Genomic DNA, 19,608 nt, shown 5'->3' with positions numbered 1-19,608 from the left:
ATTTAATGTAATGGTTTTTTATACACAGGTGATACCAAATATACAACCTCTTTTTGAGTCATCAAAACTTGATAGAGAACTGCGTAATTTAATACGGGAAAACTTTAGAGAGTTTTTATCACCGTCTAATAGTCTTAGTCAAGCCCCGTCCTACCCTTCAATGCATTCAATTCTGGCTCACAGTGTTAAAAAAGAGATTGATCAGCGAATTTTTCAAAGTGGTTAGTAGTGCTTAAAATATATATCTAAAAAATAATCTGACTCAATATTCATTAACAGAAAACTTTGATCTTCAAGGAACTGGCCTTAGTCCTAGCCATAAAAGTGGAACAGTCATATCGTTCCTAGATGAAGAAAATAAAATAGCACTAATACCAACGGATCAAGAAATTGAAAGTGTTTTTAGCGAGGAAGCAGCTAAAAATTTGGGGAAAATTTATAAAATCGAAGAGAATACCGATGACGATGACGATTTGCCTTTGTCAAAGGTTAACATTCATAAAATATCCCAAAGAGTATATTAATTTTTTTTTTTCAGGTAAGACTAAGAGAAAAACCAAAAGTGGAACTGGCCGAGGCAATAGCTGAATCATTTGATTCATTTGTTACTGGACGGAACTCTTTTACGTGGGAAGTATTTTTAAATGACTTTCGGACGTTACCAGCCTCTGCCTTTGAAGAGTTTCAGCTTAATTATGTGATATCAAATACTGTTTTAATTCTACGCGAAACTTTACCGCAACATAATCTATTTTCGGAGAGTAAAACTGAGGAGAAGTTGTTGGCGAAAAGTATTAGTTATCCATTGTATGGTTTGTTTCGGTTTCTTTATGAAAATGATGAAAAAAGCAAAAAGCCATTTCAAACTTTATTGTCAATGCTATGTGAAAGCATACCTGAAATTGGATATTTACTTCTGTACTTTATGAAAGTTTATTGTAAGCTTCAAACGCGCAAAAATTCTCAGCAATCATATCAGTTTAAAACAACTATTTATCGACAAATTTGCGATGCGGTAGATGATAAGGTGGGTAATTGCCTGGTGCGAGACCTCGATCTTCTAGAGAAAGAAAGCACAACCATATACTTGTGGCTTCTCCCTGACATATATAGAGAGTTCAAGTCGATAGCGACCAATAACACTGATCTCTTGAGAATAACACTACGCTGCATAGATGCAAAAAATGTGCGTGACATAATTTACTCAGTCGCTCAAGGAAAACTTACTATATTTAAACAAGATGGACTCATTGATTGTATTAGAGAAAGTCTTGAATTTGAAACTTATGAACAATTTTGCCTATGGCAAATTGTTCAAGCTCACGACGTGCCCCTAAAGAGTATTCAAGTATGAACCTAGTACTGACTAGATTTTTCATAATTTTAATGGGTTTTCTCTCTAGGATCTACTGCCAGAATTGGAACCCGGAAGTCACCCCGAAGCATTAAGCCACTTTCTGTTACTGTTAAAAAATGAAGAACCAACGAATGAAATAATTAGGTTAATGCTCAGCAGGGAAACCAAGTCGAGGGGAGATCCATTCGTAACCTCAGCTTTAAGGTAAATTCTTAAGTCTTTATTGTTTACTATTAAGCTGGAATTACATGATTTACCAGCATCGCAGCACGTGTAGTTTATTTGAATTTTACATACGTTCTCAATGCAATTATAACCACAATTTAGATATTTCGCTGAATCTCTTCCAGCGGCATTTAAAATATAGAAAAGTGGAGACTTTTTATTGAAACATTGCACCGCTTCAAACAATGCTCCAACTAATTCACCGTTTAACCTCATCCTTAGAGATATGGTAGCAGTTTCCTTTCAATTGACTGCAAAAGTCAAGTTTAAACAAGGAAGAACGCTATAGTCGAGTACCTCGACTATCAGATACCCGTTACTCAGCTAAAGGGACCAAAGGATAATGGAGATATGCAAGCAGCAAAGTGAGATTTAAATGCGCCACCTACCGGCGGTAGACAGATTTAAGCGTTATGGGCGTAAGAGTGGCCGTGGCAAAGTTTTTTTTGGATCAATACATAGGTATTGACGAGACCAACACATTTCAGTTAAAATTTTTTATCTAGCATGAAAATTGTGGGCGCCACACGCTTGCTTGGGCGGTTTGTGGGCGTTAGAGTTGCGCTGCGCTCAAGCCTACGGAATCTAAATCTGAAATCCCATTTCTCTATCTTTGATATTTTCCGAGATATCCGCGTTCATATTTACGATTTTTTGAAGTTTTGGGCGGTTTGTGGGCGTTAGAGTGGGCGTGGCACTCTGCTGAAACAAACTTGCGCTGCGTAAGAAGCTCAGGAATCTCCACGCCAAATCTCAACAGCCTAGCTCTTATAGTTTCCGAGATCTCAGCGTTCATCCGGACGGACAGACAGACGGACAGACGGACATGGCTAGATCGACTCGGCTTGTGATCCTGATCAAGAATATATGCACTTTATGGGGTCGGAAACGCTTCCTTCTGCCTGTTACATACTTTCCGACGAATCTAGTATACCCTTTTACTCTACGAGTAACGGGTATAAAAATAAACAATTTCTAATTTGTATGAAACGCAGTAAAGCAGACGTTTTTCACATAAAGTATATGTATTCTTGATTAGCATCACCAGACGAGTCGATCTAGCCATATCCGTCTGTCCATCCGTTTGTTCGTTTCTACACGAACAAGTCTCTCAGTTTAAGGCTATCGGAATTAAGCCTTACCAAAAGTATTTTTTGTATTGCAGGTTGTATATAAGTGTGAACGAGCCGAACAACTTTATATTATAACACCCATAAAAATAATCGAACAAATTATAAACAAGAAAGGAAGTTAGCTTCGGCAAGCCGAAGCTTATATACCCTTGCAGCTATAATTATTAAATTTAAAAACACAAAAAATGATATTCCCAATAGTATAAGATAATACAAGGGTGGTCAAAAGTATTTTCACAAAAAAAAAGTTAAATATATTCATAATTTGAACTTACATCTTGTTAACTTTGGCATCAATGGAAAGGTAATTTAAATGCCGTTTGAATGATACAATACATTTCTTAACACATTCAGTACTTATTGAAAAGGACGAATTTGTGTGAAAATGTCCTTTTTGAACTTTTTTCCTCGACTTGAAAACTTAAATTTTTTGATGCAAAAAGTTTCTTCAAACAAAAATAATAGTAACTGCAAAAAGAATTTTTGAAAAATCATTTTGCTTATATTTTTTATGATTTTCAATAAGTACTGAATGTGTTAAGAAATGTATTGTATCATTCAAACGGCATTTAAATTACCTTTCCATTGATGCCAAAGTAAACAAGATGTAAGTTCAAATTATGAATATATTTATCTTTTTTTTTGTGAAAATACTTTTGACCACCCTTGTATATATATTTGACATATATGTCAAAAAACACCGAAGCTATAATTTGTTTCATATTATTTTCCTACCAATTTTTCGATCGTTCCTATGGCAGCTATATGATATAGTCGTCCGATTTTGATAAAATTAAATTCGAAATTCAGAACTAATTAAAAAATGTTATTTCCAAGCGTAGGAGATTATATGTTAAAAAACACCAAAGCTATAATTTGTTTCATATTATTTTCCAACCGATTTTACGATCGTTCCTATGGCAACTGTATGATACAGTCGTCCGATTTCGATCAAATTTAATTCGAAATTCAAAACTAATTAAAAAATGTTATTTCCAAGCTTAGGAGGGTATATGCTAAAAAACACCAAAGATATAATTTTTTTAAATTTCCTATGGGAGCTATAAGATATAGTTGTCCGATCCGGCTGGTTCTGACTTATATACTACCTGCAAAAAATATAAGACTTTTGGGAAAGTTTCAGCCCGATAGCTTTCAAACTGAGAGACTAGTTTGCGTAGAAACGGATATGGAAATGGTTTATATTTATAGCTGTTGTGTTTCTTGACATTTTGTTTTTTACTCTGAGAAATATCACTTTTTATATTTCAGAGTTTTGAATTTATTTTGAAAAAAGTGGACAACTATGTATATCATAAAGCTGTCATGGAAACGATCGGACAATTAATAGAAAAATAATAGAAAAATATTTATAGCTTCGTTATTTCTGATCATACTTTTCTAATCCGGTATATACAATTTTTTAATATATCAGAACTACGAATTGAATTTGAAAAAAAAAAAAATATATATATATATATTTCGTATAGCTCTCATAGGAAGAATCTGAATATTAATGTCAAAATAATACAAAAAGTCTATCGGAAAGTCTATTTAATTTATTTAAACAAATACCTTAGGCGTGGATCTACGGGGAGATTTGGGGGATAAATCTCCGCTCTCTGCCGAAAAGAAAAGGAATTGTGTTATTCAAGAAGTATTCTGCAAAAAAGTTGTTCTGAAAATCTCCCTCCCTACATAAATTATTAAATGAATCCACTAAATCAACAGATTCTGGTGTCAACGGTATGAAGAAAAGCTCTCTGAAATCATTGCGTCTTTGCTTACATCCAAATATCCAAGTTCGTCTCCTAACAAAAGAAAACGACCATCTAAGGGGACCTCCATCACGAATAGTTCTCCTTCTGCTGATCAAGTACGTTTTTTGGCTTACTTTAAACGAATAAATACTAATATCTTTTTAATAGGTATTAAGTCATCTGGAGCATTATAGAAGAAGTTGCAGGCATGGTACTGGTACTGGACTTTACGTTCATGATATGATGCAAAGAGCCCTGCAATCAGCATATTCTCACAGTAACGAGGGCACAAAGGTTTCTAAAAGCTGGTTCTTAAAATAAATATAATATTAAGCTTATATTGTATTCGCAGAAACAATATAGCGATCTTTTTGCTCTGGCGGCTGAAGACGACACAACAGCTGTTGGCCGACGTGGAGGAAGTGGTCGTGGCCGGAAGCAAGTAGTCAATAAAAAGGATTCCAACAATCATAGCTCGTCAAGTAAAAAGAATACCGAAATTGTTAAAACAATATATTCCTCCGATGAAAATTCTAGCGAGGTTGGAAAAATATCTTAATATTGTCTATCAATTAAATAAATAATATATTTTTAGGAGGATTGGTCCAAACCTAAAATGACGCAAGCGGCTAAGAGAAAAAAAAAAAATATAAATGATTCTGACTGACAATTACAATCTCATTATCTAATGTGTTGTTGCGCCGAAAAAAATTAATTAAAAACAGAACGGATATTCTTAAAATGAAAAATAAAAGAAATAATAAATTGAAAAGTAAAGCAAGTCATAACATTTTTTTTGTCATTTGATCTTTTAACGTTTATATACTTAAATAATTTCAATTAAGACATTTCAAATTATCTTATTTTTATTCAGATTCGCAGAAAATGCACGATTTTGATGAAGCGTGCCGAATGAGACAAATTGAGAAAGTGTATTTATTTAGAAGACCGTATAATACATTTTTGTCATAAAAGTTGATATATAAACTTTTATATGCTGACTAGTTTTTTACCTCGAAGCAGTGCTTTTGTTACTTAGTATTTCTGTAATTATATTTCAGTTTTCTAAAAATCGGAACGCAAAGTATGTACATTTTAGAAGTTTTTTAAAAGTAAATAACTTTGACTGTGTTAGTTCTTATACCTGTTACTCGTTGAGTAGAACAAGTAGAAGGAAGCGATTCCGACCCTATAAAGTTTATATATTCTTGATCAGGATCACAAGCCAAGTCGATCTAGACATGTCCGTCTGTCTGTACCTATATAGATGCTGAGAATCGTACCAATCGCATTATTATTTTAAGTTATGACTAACTAACTTAAAGCAAGCTTTGACATGTTTAATAATAGCTACTCTGCCAAGAACAAAATTCCAAATTATTGGTTGTATCAACATTAATAGATAGCATTAGCATTAAGCCACTTTACATTTTATCTACTTTACATATTTACATATGGTTCCTTTTCACTTTAATCTATTGGCTGTAACGTCGAGGACTATGTTCTTGCTAGATACGGAAGGAAAATCATTTCTTATGAACTACTGTTCTGACTTAACCAATTTTTTGTAGGTAGGTGTTGCCAAGCGGAATAAGATAAAATTTATTTTAACTTTTAGGCCTAGTACTCAGATGGGCTAAGAGTTTCCCCATCGTAGCTTTGTAGTGTGACCTAAGTTTTCAAAGTTTACCCGCAATGACGGTTTTAAAACGGCATCCATCTCTTGTCACGCCATTTCGCCATTTTCTCCGCGCAATTTGCAGTCCAGTTTACAATGGACCCATTGAGGTCTAAGTGTGTCGGACTATAGTCCGACAGCCGCCCTAACCTAAGTTCAGCTCTTATTTGCAACATGCCAACATGGGCCTTGAGGGAGTGGGAGTCGGATTGGGAACGGGGTTATTCCGCTGATGCTGGAGGAAGTTGCCCAGCATACGGGCAATGGCTGGTAATGGCTCCTCCAGCTGTCCCTTAGCGGGCGTCCTTTTTTCCTCCACGCTGCAGAGGCCAACGCGCTCTACATCTCCTCTTTAGCTGCCAAGTAGCTGGTGGTGGTGGAGTCCTGTGGTTCCGCAATGGAGAGCTCGTCGGAGATCGTGTTACTGGCGGCTCTGCTAAAAAGATGCTTCTATTAGTACAACGAAACCAAAAATTCATTGGCCAGAACTTACTTTCTTTGCGAAGACACGCCCGGCAGGATGTCCATGTAGGGAGCGAAGTCCCACTCGGCATGTTCTTTCCCACTGCGATTCTGGCCCTGTTGTGGTATTGCTTCCTGTCGGTGAAGTTCCACAATAATGGGAGGCATTTTTAAATGACTTTCGGACGTTACCAGCCTTTGCCTTTGAAGAGTTTCAGCTTAATGATGTGATATCAAACACTATTTTAATTCTACGCGAAACTTTACCGCAACATAATCTATTTTCGGAGAGAAAACTGAGGAAAAGTTGTTGGCGAAAAGTATTAGTTATCCATTGTATGGTTTGTTTCGGTTTATTTATGAAAATGATGAAAAAAGCATAAAGCCATTTCAAACTTTATTGTCAATGCTATGTGAAAGCATACCTGAAATTGGATATTTACTTCTGTACTTTATGAAAGTTTACTGTAAGCTTCAAACGCGCAAAAATTCTCAGCAATCATATCAGTTTAAAACAACTATTTATCGACAAATTTGCGATGCGGTAGATGATAAGGTGGGTAATTGCTTGGTGCGAGACCTCGATTTTCTAGAGAAAGAAAACACAACCATATACTCGATAGCGACCAATAACACTGATCTCTTGAGAATAACACTACGCTGCATAGATGCAAAAAATGTGCGTGACATAATTTACGCAGTCGCTCAAGGAAAACTTACTATTTTTAAACAAGATGGACTCATTGATTGTATTAGAGGAAGTCTTGAATTTGAAACTCATGAACAATTTTGCCTGTGGCAAATTGTTCAAGCTCACGACGTGCCCCTAAAGAGTATTCAAGTATGAACCTAGTACTGACTAGATTTTTCATAATTTTAATGGGTTTTCTCTCTAGGATCTATTGCCAGAATTGGAACCCGGAAGTCACACCGAAGCATTAAGCCAATTTCTGTTACTGTTAAAAAATGAAGAACCAACGAATGAAATAATTAGATTAATTTTGTATTATTATTTATTTGGTTGTTTTTATCCCAGCGCTACAAGCATGTAGCATACTTATAAATTAAGGCGCTAGTCAAAAGTGTAAAATTTGAAAGTTGAACTTAAGGGGGTATTCTAGTCTAGAGGCTCTAGTTTCGAGCCTTTTTTAACAATTAATTAAAAATAAACAATTGATATTTTTAGTGTCGGGTTTTTTATCATTTGTTTATTTAACTTAGAAGAGTACATAAAATAAACTTAAAAAAAAAAATTTTTTTTTTCATCGAGTTATGCGTCCTTGAAGTAGAGGGAAAAAAAAAGGCCGTGTCCTCGTCGCCATGATTTCTACCCTTGTGGTCATCATAAAAATAAAAAAAATAAAGATTCTTAATCAGTACGAATGTCGCTATGTCATGAACCAGCAAAACTAAAAAAAAAAATTTTTTTCAAAAAATGGCGGCCACTCAAAAAAAGGTCGATTTTTTTTACTAATTTTTTAATTTTATCGAATTTTTTAAAAATATTACAAGTTTAAAATTCTTATTTTTTGTTGGTTCCCGCGATAGAGAGATATTGAAAGAATATTCATGCCAAATTTTAAGTAAATCGGCTGATTAGAACTTGAAATATTATGGCTACCGTATCAGAAAAAGTAGTTTGGAGAAAAACGCGTTTAAAGTTTTACGTTAAATTTCAGGCAGTGTAACTGATAGAATAGCACGTATAATCAGCCATAATTTTAAAAATAAATTGAGTTTCGAAAAATCCGTTTAGGGAGATATTTTTGAATATCTAAACTATCGAATTATGAAAAAAAAAAATTTCGATTTTTTCAAATTTCTAGACTAGAATACCCCCTTAAAGTTGATCTTATATGCTAACATTTGGGTCGAGTCAGATGGTATGAGGACAGATAATTACAAATCTTAATAAATACAATTTAAATATGTATTCAGTTTCATTATTACTGTTAATAATATTTTTATTTATTTTTATTTTTATTTTAAATTTATAATCTTAATTTTTAATTTTGTATATATTTTATTTTTAATTAGTTAATTTTAAATTTAAACTTTAAATTTTAATTTTTAATTTTTATTATTAGTCCTTTCTCTCTAAATTTAAATTCCAATATGCGTAGTTTAATAGTCAGGTGGTGCTCTTAAATAGTATTAAAATAGTCTTGCAGTGCGTTTTTAAATGGAGTTTCGTTACTGATTGCCTTGATAGTGTGTGGAAGTTGGTTCCAAGTACGAACAGCATATACAAGGAACTGCCTCCTTGTGCATAGGTACTTATACTTAAAGCTTATTATGTTTCTGGTTCTTCTTGACGAACTAAAAATAAGTTTTTCATACAGATACCACGGCTCTTGTTTGCTTATAATTTTATGGAGTAGTAATAGGGCCCTAAGGTTTGTCCATGATTTAAGTGGCTTGTTAAAGATTTTTATTGTAACGTCACTTATATGGTCAGCTCTTTGTCTATTATAAATATATCTTTCCACATTATTAAACGCTAGTCTAAGTCTTTGGTCAAGTATAAGTTTCTAAGTATTGCATACCATATTTCTTACAGATTTATTAATGTGATCATCCCACGTCAATGTTTGATTAAACGTAAATCCTAAATTAATTGCAGTTTTTACATACTGAATAGGAGCATTATTAATGGATAGTTTTTTCAATGCATCGGTAGCCATTACTCTTTTACCTACAACAATACATTTACCTTTTTTTCGGGTTTGAGCCTAGCCCATTAAAGTTCGCCCACTTGCTAACAATTGCCATTTCAGCTTGACAGACACTTATACATTCATTAATTCTACGAATAGGACGGCTTATCGGTTAGAATATTGTTACTTGTTAAATAATTTGTAATCTGACCAGTTATAAGTCGTTCAAAGACTTTTGACAAATATGGTACGCCTATATTCATTTGCAGATTTTGGAATCGGTATAGTTTTAGCTAATTTCCAAGAGTCGGGAAATATTGATTGTGTGAGGGCAGTATTATATATAAAAGTTATGTATGGTAAGGTCCCACGTCAAAATTTGTAGGATTCAACAAGGATTATGTTTAGAACATTATACTTATTTTTTATAAAAATTAAAAATGCCGGCTTGCAGAAAACCGCGATTGAATTTTTTTTTTTAAGTTTGGACTATAATTTGCTTGGAAACTGTTATGGGAGTTATTTTTATCTTAAAGGTTGGCAAAAATAATAATTAATGAGATTTTTTTTTTATTTTTTACACCATGTAATTTCAAGTTATACACAATCTTAACAAAAAAAAAGGCATCGCCATATCTTTGCTTCTGTCAAATGGATAAATTTTTTTAATTTTTTTAAAATCATGTATAAATGGTATAACATCGTGATAAAAATATGAAACCGTTTTGAGACCATAATGAAAATCTCGATACGTTTCACAAAGAATCACTCATATGTCAAAAAACACCGAAGCTATAATTTGTTTCATATTATTTTCCTACCAATTTTTCGATCGTTCCTATGGCAGCTATATGATATAGTCGTCCGATTTTGATAAAATTAAATTCGAAATTCAGAACTAATTAAAAAATGTTATTTCCAAGCGTAGGAGATTATATGTTAAAAAACACCGAAGCTATAATTTGTTTCATATTATTTTCCAACCGATTTTACGATCGTTCCTATGGCAGCTGTATGATACAGTCGTACGATTTCGATCAAATTTAATTCGAAATTCAAAACTAATTAAAAAATGTTATTTCCAAGCTTAGGAGGGTATACGCTAAAAAACACCAAAGATATAATTTTTTTAAATTTCCTATGGGCTAGCTTTCAAACTGAGAGACTAGTTTGCGTAGAAACGGATATGGAAATGGTTTATATTTATAGCTGTTGTGTTTCTTGACATTTTGTGTTTTACTCTGAGAAATATCACTTTTTATATTTCAGAGTTTTGAATTTATTTTGAAAAAAGTGGACAACTATGTATATCATAAAGCTGTCATAGAAACGATCGGACAATTAATAGAAAAATATTTATAGCTTCGTTATTTCTGGTCATACTTTTCTACTCCGGTATATACAATTTTTCATTATATCAGAACTACGAATTGAATTTGATAAAAAAAATATATATATAGTGACGTGTCTGCACTGTGATTTCTCAACGGCCACCAGTTTAAAGAACGAAACCGTTCACAAATAAACAGAATCGGCAATTTCGGCTTTGATTAAAAGCGATACAGAAGCTCGAGATCCCGCAATGCAAACAAACAAAGAAAATTGATTAAGTCCGAATGTCAATAATGACGTAATTCCATAAACGTAAAAATCCAATAAGATCGCAAAATCTAATAAGTCCGAATTATGTAAACATAAACAAAGAAGTGGCGATCGCATCATCCACTTGCGATTGCGTCACCTAATGCACTAACAGTAAATTCTAAGACGCAAACCGAGGTTTCATTCTAACCAATTCTGTAACATACAATTAGTCATTTTCCAACGTTCTAATAAAGAATAACCAACCAATATAAAAAATCTCCTGATTTTTTATTCGGGCGAAGAACGACTCATGTAAATGGCGCAGTCGGTAGGATCTCTTTAAAAAAAAATATCCTTGCGAAAAAACAAAGTCGGTAGCTTACTGATCAATTAAAAGGATATTTCTAAACAACTAGGATATCCAGATCAGCGCGTGGAATTGCCCACAAGTAAGCAATTTATTCGACTAGCTCGGAAGTGCAACTAAGAGATCCGCAAAAGAACCTAAGTGCAAATTAAAGGCACTGAACAAAAAATATAAAAAATTAAATTTCAATCGACTACTGAATAAATCCAATTCGGTCAGTAATAAAGTTGAGTGGAATTTAATTAAACACAACAAAATGGACCAACAACCACCAGCTAAAGGGCAACCACAAATTGGTGTGGCACCCAACCCATTGACGGAGCTAAACTTAAATCAGCTTTTGTCCCAGATCCGGAATATTCCAACGTTTGAAGGAGATCCATCTACCCTAGGAACCTTTGTCAGAAGAGTTAACTACCTTTTGCGTCTGTATCCTACAACCAATGATCGACAGACAAGCGTTATATTTGGAGCAATTGAACTTCAAATCACCGGTGATGCCCAGAGGATTCTGCAAGTTCTACAAGTCAACAACTGGCCAGATCTTAGAGCAGCCCTAATCGACGAGTACAAAACGCAAACACCTGTGGAGGAACTATTAAGGCGATTATACAATACAAATTTTCAAGGTAATCTAAGAAAATTTTGTAACGAGATCGAGCTTAAGCAGTTAGTTATAAGCAACAAATTAGAACTTGAGGGAAATCCAAATGAATTAATATTGTACACAGAAGCAATGTTTAGGACAACAAAGAACCTAATACAACGAAAATTACCTGATAGAATTTTTATGACATTAGCAAGAAGCGATATATCAACAGTACTTAAACTGAAACAAGCGGCTCAGCAAGAAGGGTTATACGAAGAAAATGAAAATTTAAAACATTATAACAACAATGTTAATAAAATTCAAAAGCATCAACAAACAAATTATACACGTAACCCCTACCCTTTCACTAATTTGTACAACACCCAACAATTTAATCCTGGCCCAGCTCTTTGAATTCAAACACACCCCAACCAACCCCAAAGAATGGTTCCACAAAATTATAGGTTCCAATTGAATAACCGAAATAATACTTTTGACCAAAATAGGGGAAGTTACCAAGAGTTTCGAAGAAATTTAATTCAGGGACAGCAAAATAATACAATGAATCAAAGCCAACAGCCAAGTGGACGATCGGGCTCAGTACCCAACCAATCACAAAAGAGAGTCAGAGAAAGTAATAGTGGACAATCAAGAATGTAAGTAGACGAAAATTATCAACAAAATAAGGAGTACAAAGAAGATGTTTATAATAAAAACGAAAATTTTCCAATGCAAGCCTCGGACCAATTACATACATAGAAATAACTATAAATAATCATAATTATCGTTGCCTCGTCGATACCGGTTCATCAATTAACTTAATGAAAAAGAATTTTCTCAACGGGAGCATACATAAAGATCCGACAATTATACGCACTATGACAGGTCATTATGAACTACTCAAGAACAAATATTTTATATTCACGACTTTTCTTCCAATTATGACATACTACTAGGACGAAAGTTACTAGAGGCAAACCAGGCAAATATTGATTATTTAAATAGTCGCACTACTATTAGTGGCCGCATTTTTTTACACAAAAACATTAGTTTGAAAAATCCAACACAAATAAATGATTTTGAGGCATTGCTAAAATCTAAAAATTATACTGATGAAATAAATTATGCTGTTCAAAATGAATTAGCAGAGGGAAAAAGTTATCGCTTAGAACACTTAAATGAAGAAGAAAAAGTTAAATTATTAAAATTAATTAACCAATATAAATGCATTCAATATCGTGATGGTGAAAATTTGACCTTTACGAATGTTGTTAAGCATGAAATAAAAACTCATCATGAAAATCCAATTTATAAAAAACCGTATGGGTATCCTTTTTCATTTGAAAAATAAGTTGAGTCTCAAATACAGGATATGTTAAAGCAAGGAATAATTAGGCACAGCCAATCACCTTATTGCAGTCCATTGTGGATAGTACCAAAAAAAGAAGATGCTTCAGGTAAACAAAAATTTAGACTTGTAGTAGACTATAGGGGCTTAAATGAGATCACTATTAGTGATAAATTTCCCATTCCCAATATGGACGAAATACTAGGCAAGCTAGGACGGTGTCAATATTTTACCACCATTGATTTGGCTAAAGGTTTCCACCAGATCGAAATGGACCAAAATTCCATAAACAAAACAGCGTTTTCCACAAAGTACGGACACTACGAGTACACACGAATGCCATTTGGATTAAAAAATGCACCTGCAACTTTTCAGCGATGCATGAACAATGTCCTTCGTGAATTAATAAACAAGCATTGCCTTGTATACTTGGATGATATAATTGTTTTCTCTACGTCTCTTGACGAACACCTTTCTTCATTAAAAATTGTTTTCGAAAAACTTAAAAACGCTAATCTAAAATTACAACTAGACAAATGTGAATTTTTGAAAAAAGAAACAGAATTTTTGGGACACATAGTTGGACCAAACGGTGTAATGCCAAATCCAGAAAAGGTTAAGGCAATCAATAAATTTCCAATTCCCAAAACTCAAAAAGAAATAAAATCATTTCTTGGTCTTTGCGGTTATTACAGAAAATTCATTCCAAACTTCGCAGACATTTCAAAACCTTTAACTAAGTGTTTAAAAGCTGGTTCTAAAGTGACATTCAAAGATGATACATTTATTGCAGCATTCAATAAATTAAAACAACTTATTATAAACGATCCCATACTGATTTGTCCAGATTTTGGAAAAAGGTTTCAATTAACTACTGATGCTAGCAACTTTGCATTAGGAGCAGTTCTTTCTCAGGATAACAAACCAATCAGTTACATTAGTAGGACTCTAAATGCACATGAAGAAAACTATAGTACAATTGAAAAATAATTATTAGCTATAGTATGGGCAACAAAAACCTTAAGACCCTATTTATTCGGAAGAAGATTTGAGATATTAAGTGACCATAAGCCGTTAGTCTGGCTAAACAATATCAAAGAACATAATATGAAACTGCAAAGATGGAAGATAAGGTTAGGAGAATATGACTTCGAAATAAAATATTTAGAAGGAAAGCAAAATCACGTAGCCGATGCATTGTCAAGAATCAAAATTAACGAAGTATACTATGGCAGTAACAAAGCAACAGCACATAGCGCTGAAGAAGATAATGAAAATTTAATAACAATTACTGAAAAACCAATCAATCATTTCGCAAGACAGGTAGAAATGATTCGAAGCAATAAAGAAGGTGAAGAAAGTGAAAATTATTTTAATAAAGTCAAGATTAAAATAATGTTTAATGAATTAAACGTCGAAAAAGCTAAGCAAATATTAATAAAACACTTTTGTACCAAGTCAAGTGCACTTTACATCGAACACGACTCTGATTTTGAAATCATTCAAGAAGCTTTTAAACAGGTTTTGAACACTACTACAAAAATTGTAAGAGCAGTAATTAAATTACAGGACATAAAAACTTACGCTGAATTTAAAGAAATTATTGTTAGCAACCACGAAAAACTGTTGCACCCAGGAATTGAAAAAATGGTAAGGCTTTTCAAAGAAACCTATTATTATCCCGACTACCAGAATTTAATTCAGAATTTAATTAATGAGTGTAATGTTTGTAACCAAGCAAAAACCGAACATAGAAAAACATCGCTTTTATTAAAAACAACTCCAGAAACAGAATTTTGTAGGGAAATTTACGTCGCAGATATTTACACGATCAAAAATCAAAATTACCTAACTTGTATTGATTTATACTCAAAATTTGGAAGCGCGATTGAATTAAACGGAAAGGACTGGATGGAAGTTAAAAGAGGACTTTTTCGAATATTCAATTCAATGGGAAAACCCAGAACCTTGAAAACAGATAGGGATAGTGCTTTTATGAGTATAGCGCTTAAAAATTGGCTGGACACAGAAAAAGTAAATATTCAGATAACAACAAGTAAAAATGGAGTATCAGATGTAGAAAGATTACACAAAACAATTAACGAAAAAATACGTGTGATCGAGACCAGCGACAATCCGGAAAATAAACTTATGAAAATGGAAGTAATACTGTATACTTACAATCATAAAATAAAACACAATGCAACCGGTAGAACCCCAGCTGATATTTTTATTTATGCAGGTACCCCTGCATATAATAGCCAAATTATAAAAGAAGCTAAAATAGAACAACTTAATAAAAAAGACAACATTGTGAGGTAAATACCAAATTTAGAAAGGCTCCCATAATTCACGGGAAATTACACAATCCTTATAAAAAGACAGGAAATATAGAACAAATAGATAATGATCATTTTGAGGAAACTAACAGAGGTTGAAAAATAAAACATTACAAAACAAACTTCCAGAGACAAAAGAAAGTTAATAAAAGTAAATATTTGCAGGAGGACCCAGATCAAGACTCAGCGCTTTGACTTTCATCTTTCTGACATCAATGTTAATAATAATGATGCCAATGGGTAACAACCAATTTATAGAAATTAACCCTATAAAATCATACAATGGCTATTTATTATTTATGACCGACACAATCAACATCCCAGATAGTTTTGAATACCATTGCTTCACAATTAATATTACAAAAACGGAAGAAACTTACAAAAATTTGCTATCACAAGCGTTTGGCTTTAAGGAAATAATACAGATTAAATATTTAACGGAAAAACTACAAAGAGAATGGGTTAAAAATTGTTAAAAGAAACAAAAGAGGATTAGCTAATTCTGTAGGAACAGCTTACAAATATCTTTTTGGAACATTAGATAATAATGATAAAGAAGAATTAGAAGAAAAAATCAATGTAATAGCTCAAAACAGTGTACAGGTAAACGAACTAAATAATATAATCGATACAGTTAACAAAGGCATCGATATAATAAACAAGCATCTCGAATACAACAAAAACGAAAAAATACTTGAATTATTGATTTTTAATTTAGAACATTTCGCAGAATACATTGAAGACCTGGAAATGGGAATGCAGTTAGCAAGATTAGGAATATTCAATCCAAAGTTATTAAAACACGACTACTTGACAAACATTAATTCTGAGATACTTCTGAACATAAAAACCTCAACTTGGCTTAGGTCAGATTCAAACGAAATTTTAATTATATCCCACATACCCAGAGAAATAAAGAAACTTCCCGTATACGAAATATTACCTTATCCAGATGAAAATAATAAAATATTACAAGATAACACCCAAAACAAATATTACGTGTACAGAAATAGTTTGTATAACAAAGAAACAAAAAAACCTGTTACCAACGCATGTCTTTAAGGACTTGTTAATCAAACAAATACTAGTTGCAGGTTCACAAAAACGCTATTAACTACCCAAATTAATTATGTCGAACCAAATATCATAGTTACATGGAATTTGTCAAAAACTATACTAAATCAAAATTGTATAAAAAATGAAATTGTAATTGAAGGAAACAATATGATCAAAATACACAATTGCTCAATTGTAATTAACGATTTATCCATAAGCAATTATAATCCTGACTACACACAAAGCATATACACAAGAAATAATGTCACCAAATTAGACCCAATATCATACATTCAAGCAAAAGAAATATTTTTTGAACAAAATAAAGAAAACCAGATTTACAAAATAATTGTAATTGTAACACTGGGTCTCTTAATATTAAGTGTATCACTGTACCTACTTTATAAATTTAAGGAAATACCTAAAAGAATACTTATAAAATACAATAACACAAAAGGTGACGACCCAACAATAGAAACACAAGAGTTACAAGAAATACCACAACTATACCCCAAAATCACATAAATAACCATACGATTTTGTCTAAGTGATGGGGGAGTGACGTGTCTGCACTGCGATTTCTCAACGGCCACCAGTTTAAAGAACGAAACCGTTCACAAATAAACAGAATCGCCAATTTCGGCCTTGATTAAAAACGATACAGAAGCTCGAGATCCCGCAATGCAAACAAACAAAGAAAATTGATTAAGTCCGAATGTCAACAATGACGTAATTCCATAAACGTAAAAATCCAATAAGATCGCAAAATCTAATAAGACCGAATTATGTAAACATAAACAAAGAAATGGCGATCGCATCATCCACTTGCGATTGCGTCACCTAATGCACTAACAGTAAATTCTAAGACGCAAACCGAGGTTTCATTCTAACCAATTCTGTAACATACAATTAGTCTTTTTCCAACGTTCTAATAAAGAATAACCAACCAATATAAAAAATCTCCTGATTTTTTATTCGGGCGAAGAACGACTCATGTAAATATATATATATTTCGTATAGCTCTCATAGGAAGAATCTGAATATTAATGTCAAAATAATACAAAAAGTCTATCGGAAAGTCTATTTAATTTATTTAAACAAATACCTTAGGCGTGGATTTACGGGGAGATTTGGGGGATAAATCTCCGCTCTCTGGCGAAAAGAAAAGGAATTGTGTTATTCAAGAAGTATTCTGCAAAAAAGTTGTTCTGAAAATCTCCCTCCCTACATAAATTATTAAATGAATCCACTAAATCAACAGATTCTGGTGTCAACGGTATGAAGAAAAGCTCTCTGAAATCATTGCGTCTTTGCTTACATCCAAATATCCAAGTTCGTCTCCTAACAAAAGAAAACGACCATCTAAGGGGACTTCCATCACGAATAGTTCTCCTTCTGCTGATCAAGTGCGTTTTTTGGCTTACTTTAAACGAATAAATACTAATATCTTTTTAATAGGTATTAAGTCATCTGGAGCATTATAGAAGAAGTTGCAGGCATGGTACTGGTACTGGACTTTACGTTCATGATATGATGCAAAGAGCCCTGCAATCAGCATATTCTCACAGTAACGAGGGCACAAAGGTTTCTAAAACCTGTTTCTTAAAATAAATATAATATTAAGCTTATATTGTATCCGCAGAAACAATATAGCGATCTTTTTGCTCTGGCGGCTGAAGACGACACAACAGCTGTTGGCCGACGTGGAGGAAGTGGTCGTGGCCGGAAGCAAGTAGTCAATAAAAAGGATTCCAGCAATCATAGCTCGTCAAGTAAAAAGAATACCAAAATTGTTAAAACAATATATTCCTCCGATGAAAATTCTAGCGAGGTTGGAAAAATATCTTAATATTGTCTATCAATTAAATAAATAATATATTTTTAGGAGGATTGGTCCAAACCTAAAATGACGCAAGCGGCTAAGAGAAAAAAAAAATATAAATGATTCTGACTGACAATTACAATCTCATTATCTAATGTGTTGTTGCGCCGAACAAAATTAATTAAAAACAGAACGGATATTCTTAAAATGAAAAATAAAAGAAACAATAAATTGAAAAGTAAAGCAAGTCATAACATTTTTTTGCCATTTGATCTTTAAACGTTTATATATTTAAATAATTTCAATTAAGACATTTCAAATGAACGATTTTGATGAAGCGTGCCGAATGAGACAAATTGAGAAAGTGTATTTATTTAGAAGACCGTATAATACATTTTTGTCATAAAAGTTGATATCTAAACTTTTATATGCTGACTAGTTTTTTACCTCGAAGCAGTGCTTTTGTTACTTAGTATTTCTGTAATTATATTTCAGTTTTCTAAAAATCGGAACGCAAAGTATGTACATTTTAGAAGTTTTAAAAGTAAATAACTTTGTGTTAGTTCTTATACCTGTTACTCTTTGAGTAGAACAAGTAAAAGGAAGCGATTCCGACCCTATAAAGTTTATATATTCTAGATCAGGATCACAAGCCAAGTCGATCTAGACATGTCCGTCTGTCTGTACTTATATAGATGCTGAGAATGGTACCAATCGCATTATTATTTTAAGTTATGACTAACTAACTTAAAGCAAGCTTTGACATGTTTAATAATAGCTACTCTGCCAAGAACAAAATTCAAAATTATTGGTTGTATCAACATTAATAGATAGCATTAGCATTAAGCCACTTTACATTTTATCTACTTTACATATTTACATTTGGTTTCTTTTCACTTTAATCTATTGGCTGTAACGTCGAGGACTATGTTCTTGCTAGATACGGAAGGAAAATCATTTCTTATGAACTACTGTTCTGCCTAACCAATTTTTTGTAGGTAGGTGTTGCCCAGCGGAATAAGATAAAATTTATTTGAACTCTTAGGCCTAGTACTCAGATGGGCTAAGAGTTTCCCCATCGTAGCTTTGTAGTGTGACCTAAGTTTTCAAAGTTTACCCGCAATGACGGTTTTAAAACGACATCCATCTGTTGTCACGCCATTTCGCCATTTTCTCCGCGCAATTTGCAGTCCAGCTTACAATGGACCCATTGAGGTCTAAGTGTGTCGGA

At 33.0% G+C, this 19,608-nt stretch overlaps 2 protein-coding genes and 1 pseudogene across 7 annotated transcripts in view; all 3 read left to right on the top strand.

Moving 5' to 3' along the window:
* LOC119562466 (integrator complex subunit 3 homolog) overlaps nucleotides 1–5,252 on the top strand; it is a 92,601-nt gene extending 87,349 nt beyond the window's left edge. For 3 of the 6 annotated variants that reach the window (XM_037875653.1, XM_037875654.1, XM_037875655.1), the window contains 8 exons: nucleotides 29–221; nucleotides 280–488; nucleotides 539–1,348; nucleotides 1,404–1,561; nucleotides 4,447–4,591; nucleotides 4,644–4,769; nucleotides 4,828–5,016; nucleotides 5,071–5,252. In XM_037875653.1, coding sequence (XP_037731581.1) covers nucleotides 29–221; nucleotides 280–488; nucleotides 539–1,348; nucleotides 1,404–1,561; nucleotides 4,447–4,591; nucleotides 4,644–4,769; nucleotides 4,828–5,016; nucleotides 5,071–5,142 — 1,902 coding nt within the window. In that variant the 3' untranslated portion in view covers nucleotides 5,143–5,252. Of the gene's footprint in view, nucleotides 1–28; nucleotides 222–279; nucleotides 489–538; nucleotides 1,349–1,403; nucleotides 1,562–4,446; nucleotides 4,592–4,643; nucleotides 4,770–4,827; nucleotides 5,017–5,070 lie in introns of those variants that run through there. The other 3 variants (XM_037875656.1, XM_037875658.1, XM_037875657.1) reach the window with 3 other exon arrangements.
* Nucleotides 5,253–6,327: 1,075 nt separating this feature from the next.
* LOC119562467 lies at nucleotides 6,328–7,765 on the top strand (annotated as a pseudogene).
* Nucleotides 7,766–17,504: 9,739 nt separating this feature from the next.
* LOC119562468 (integrator complex subunit 3 homolog) lies at nucleotides 17,505–18,586 on the top strand. Its single transcript, XM_037875661.1, has 5 exons — nucleotides 17,505–17,550; nucleotides 17,817–17,961; nucleotides 18,014–18,139; nucleotides 18,198–18,386; nucleotides 18,441–18,586. Exons 3-5 carry the CDS (start codon nucleotides 18,086–18,088, stop codon nucleotides 18,498–18,500), a joined length of 303 nt encoding a protein of 100 aa, XP_037731589.1. The 5' UTR covers nucleotides 17,505–17,550; nucleotides 17,817–17,961; nucleotides 18,014–18,085; the 3' UTR covers nucleotides 18,501–18,586.
* Nucleotides 18,587–19,608: the final 1,022 nt, after the last annotated feature.

Source organism: Drosophila subpulchrella, unplaced genomic scaffold (genome assembly GCF_014743375.2).
Source record: "Drosophila subpulchrella strain 33 F10 #4 breed RU33 unplaced genomic scaffold, RU_Dsub_v1.1 Primary Assembly Seq50, whole genome shotgun sequence".
Taxonomy (NCBI): domain Eukaryota; kingdom Metazoa; phylum Arthropoda; class Insecta; order Diptera; family Drosophilidae; genus Drosophila; species Drosophila subpulchrella.
Note: the sequence above shows the minus strand (reverse complement) of the source record. Positions and strands in the feature narration are given on the sequence as shown.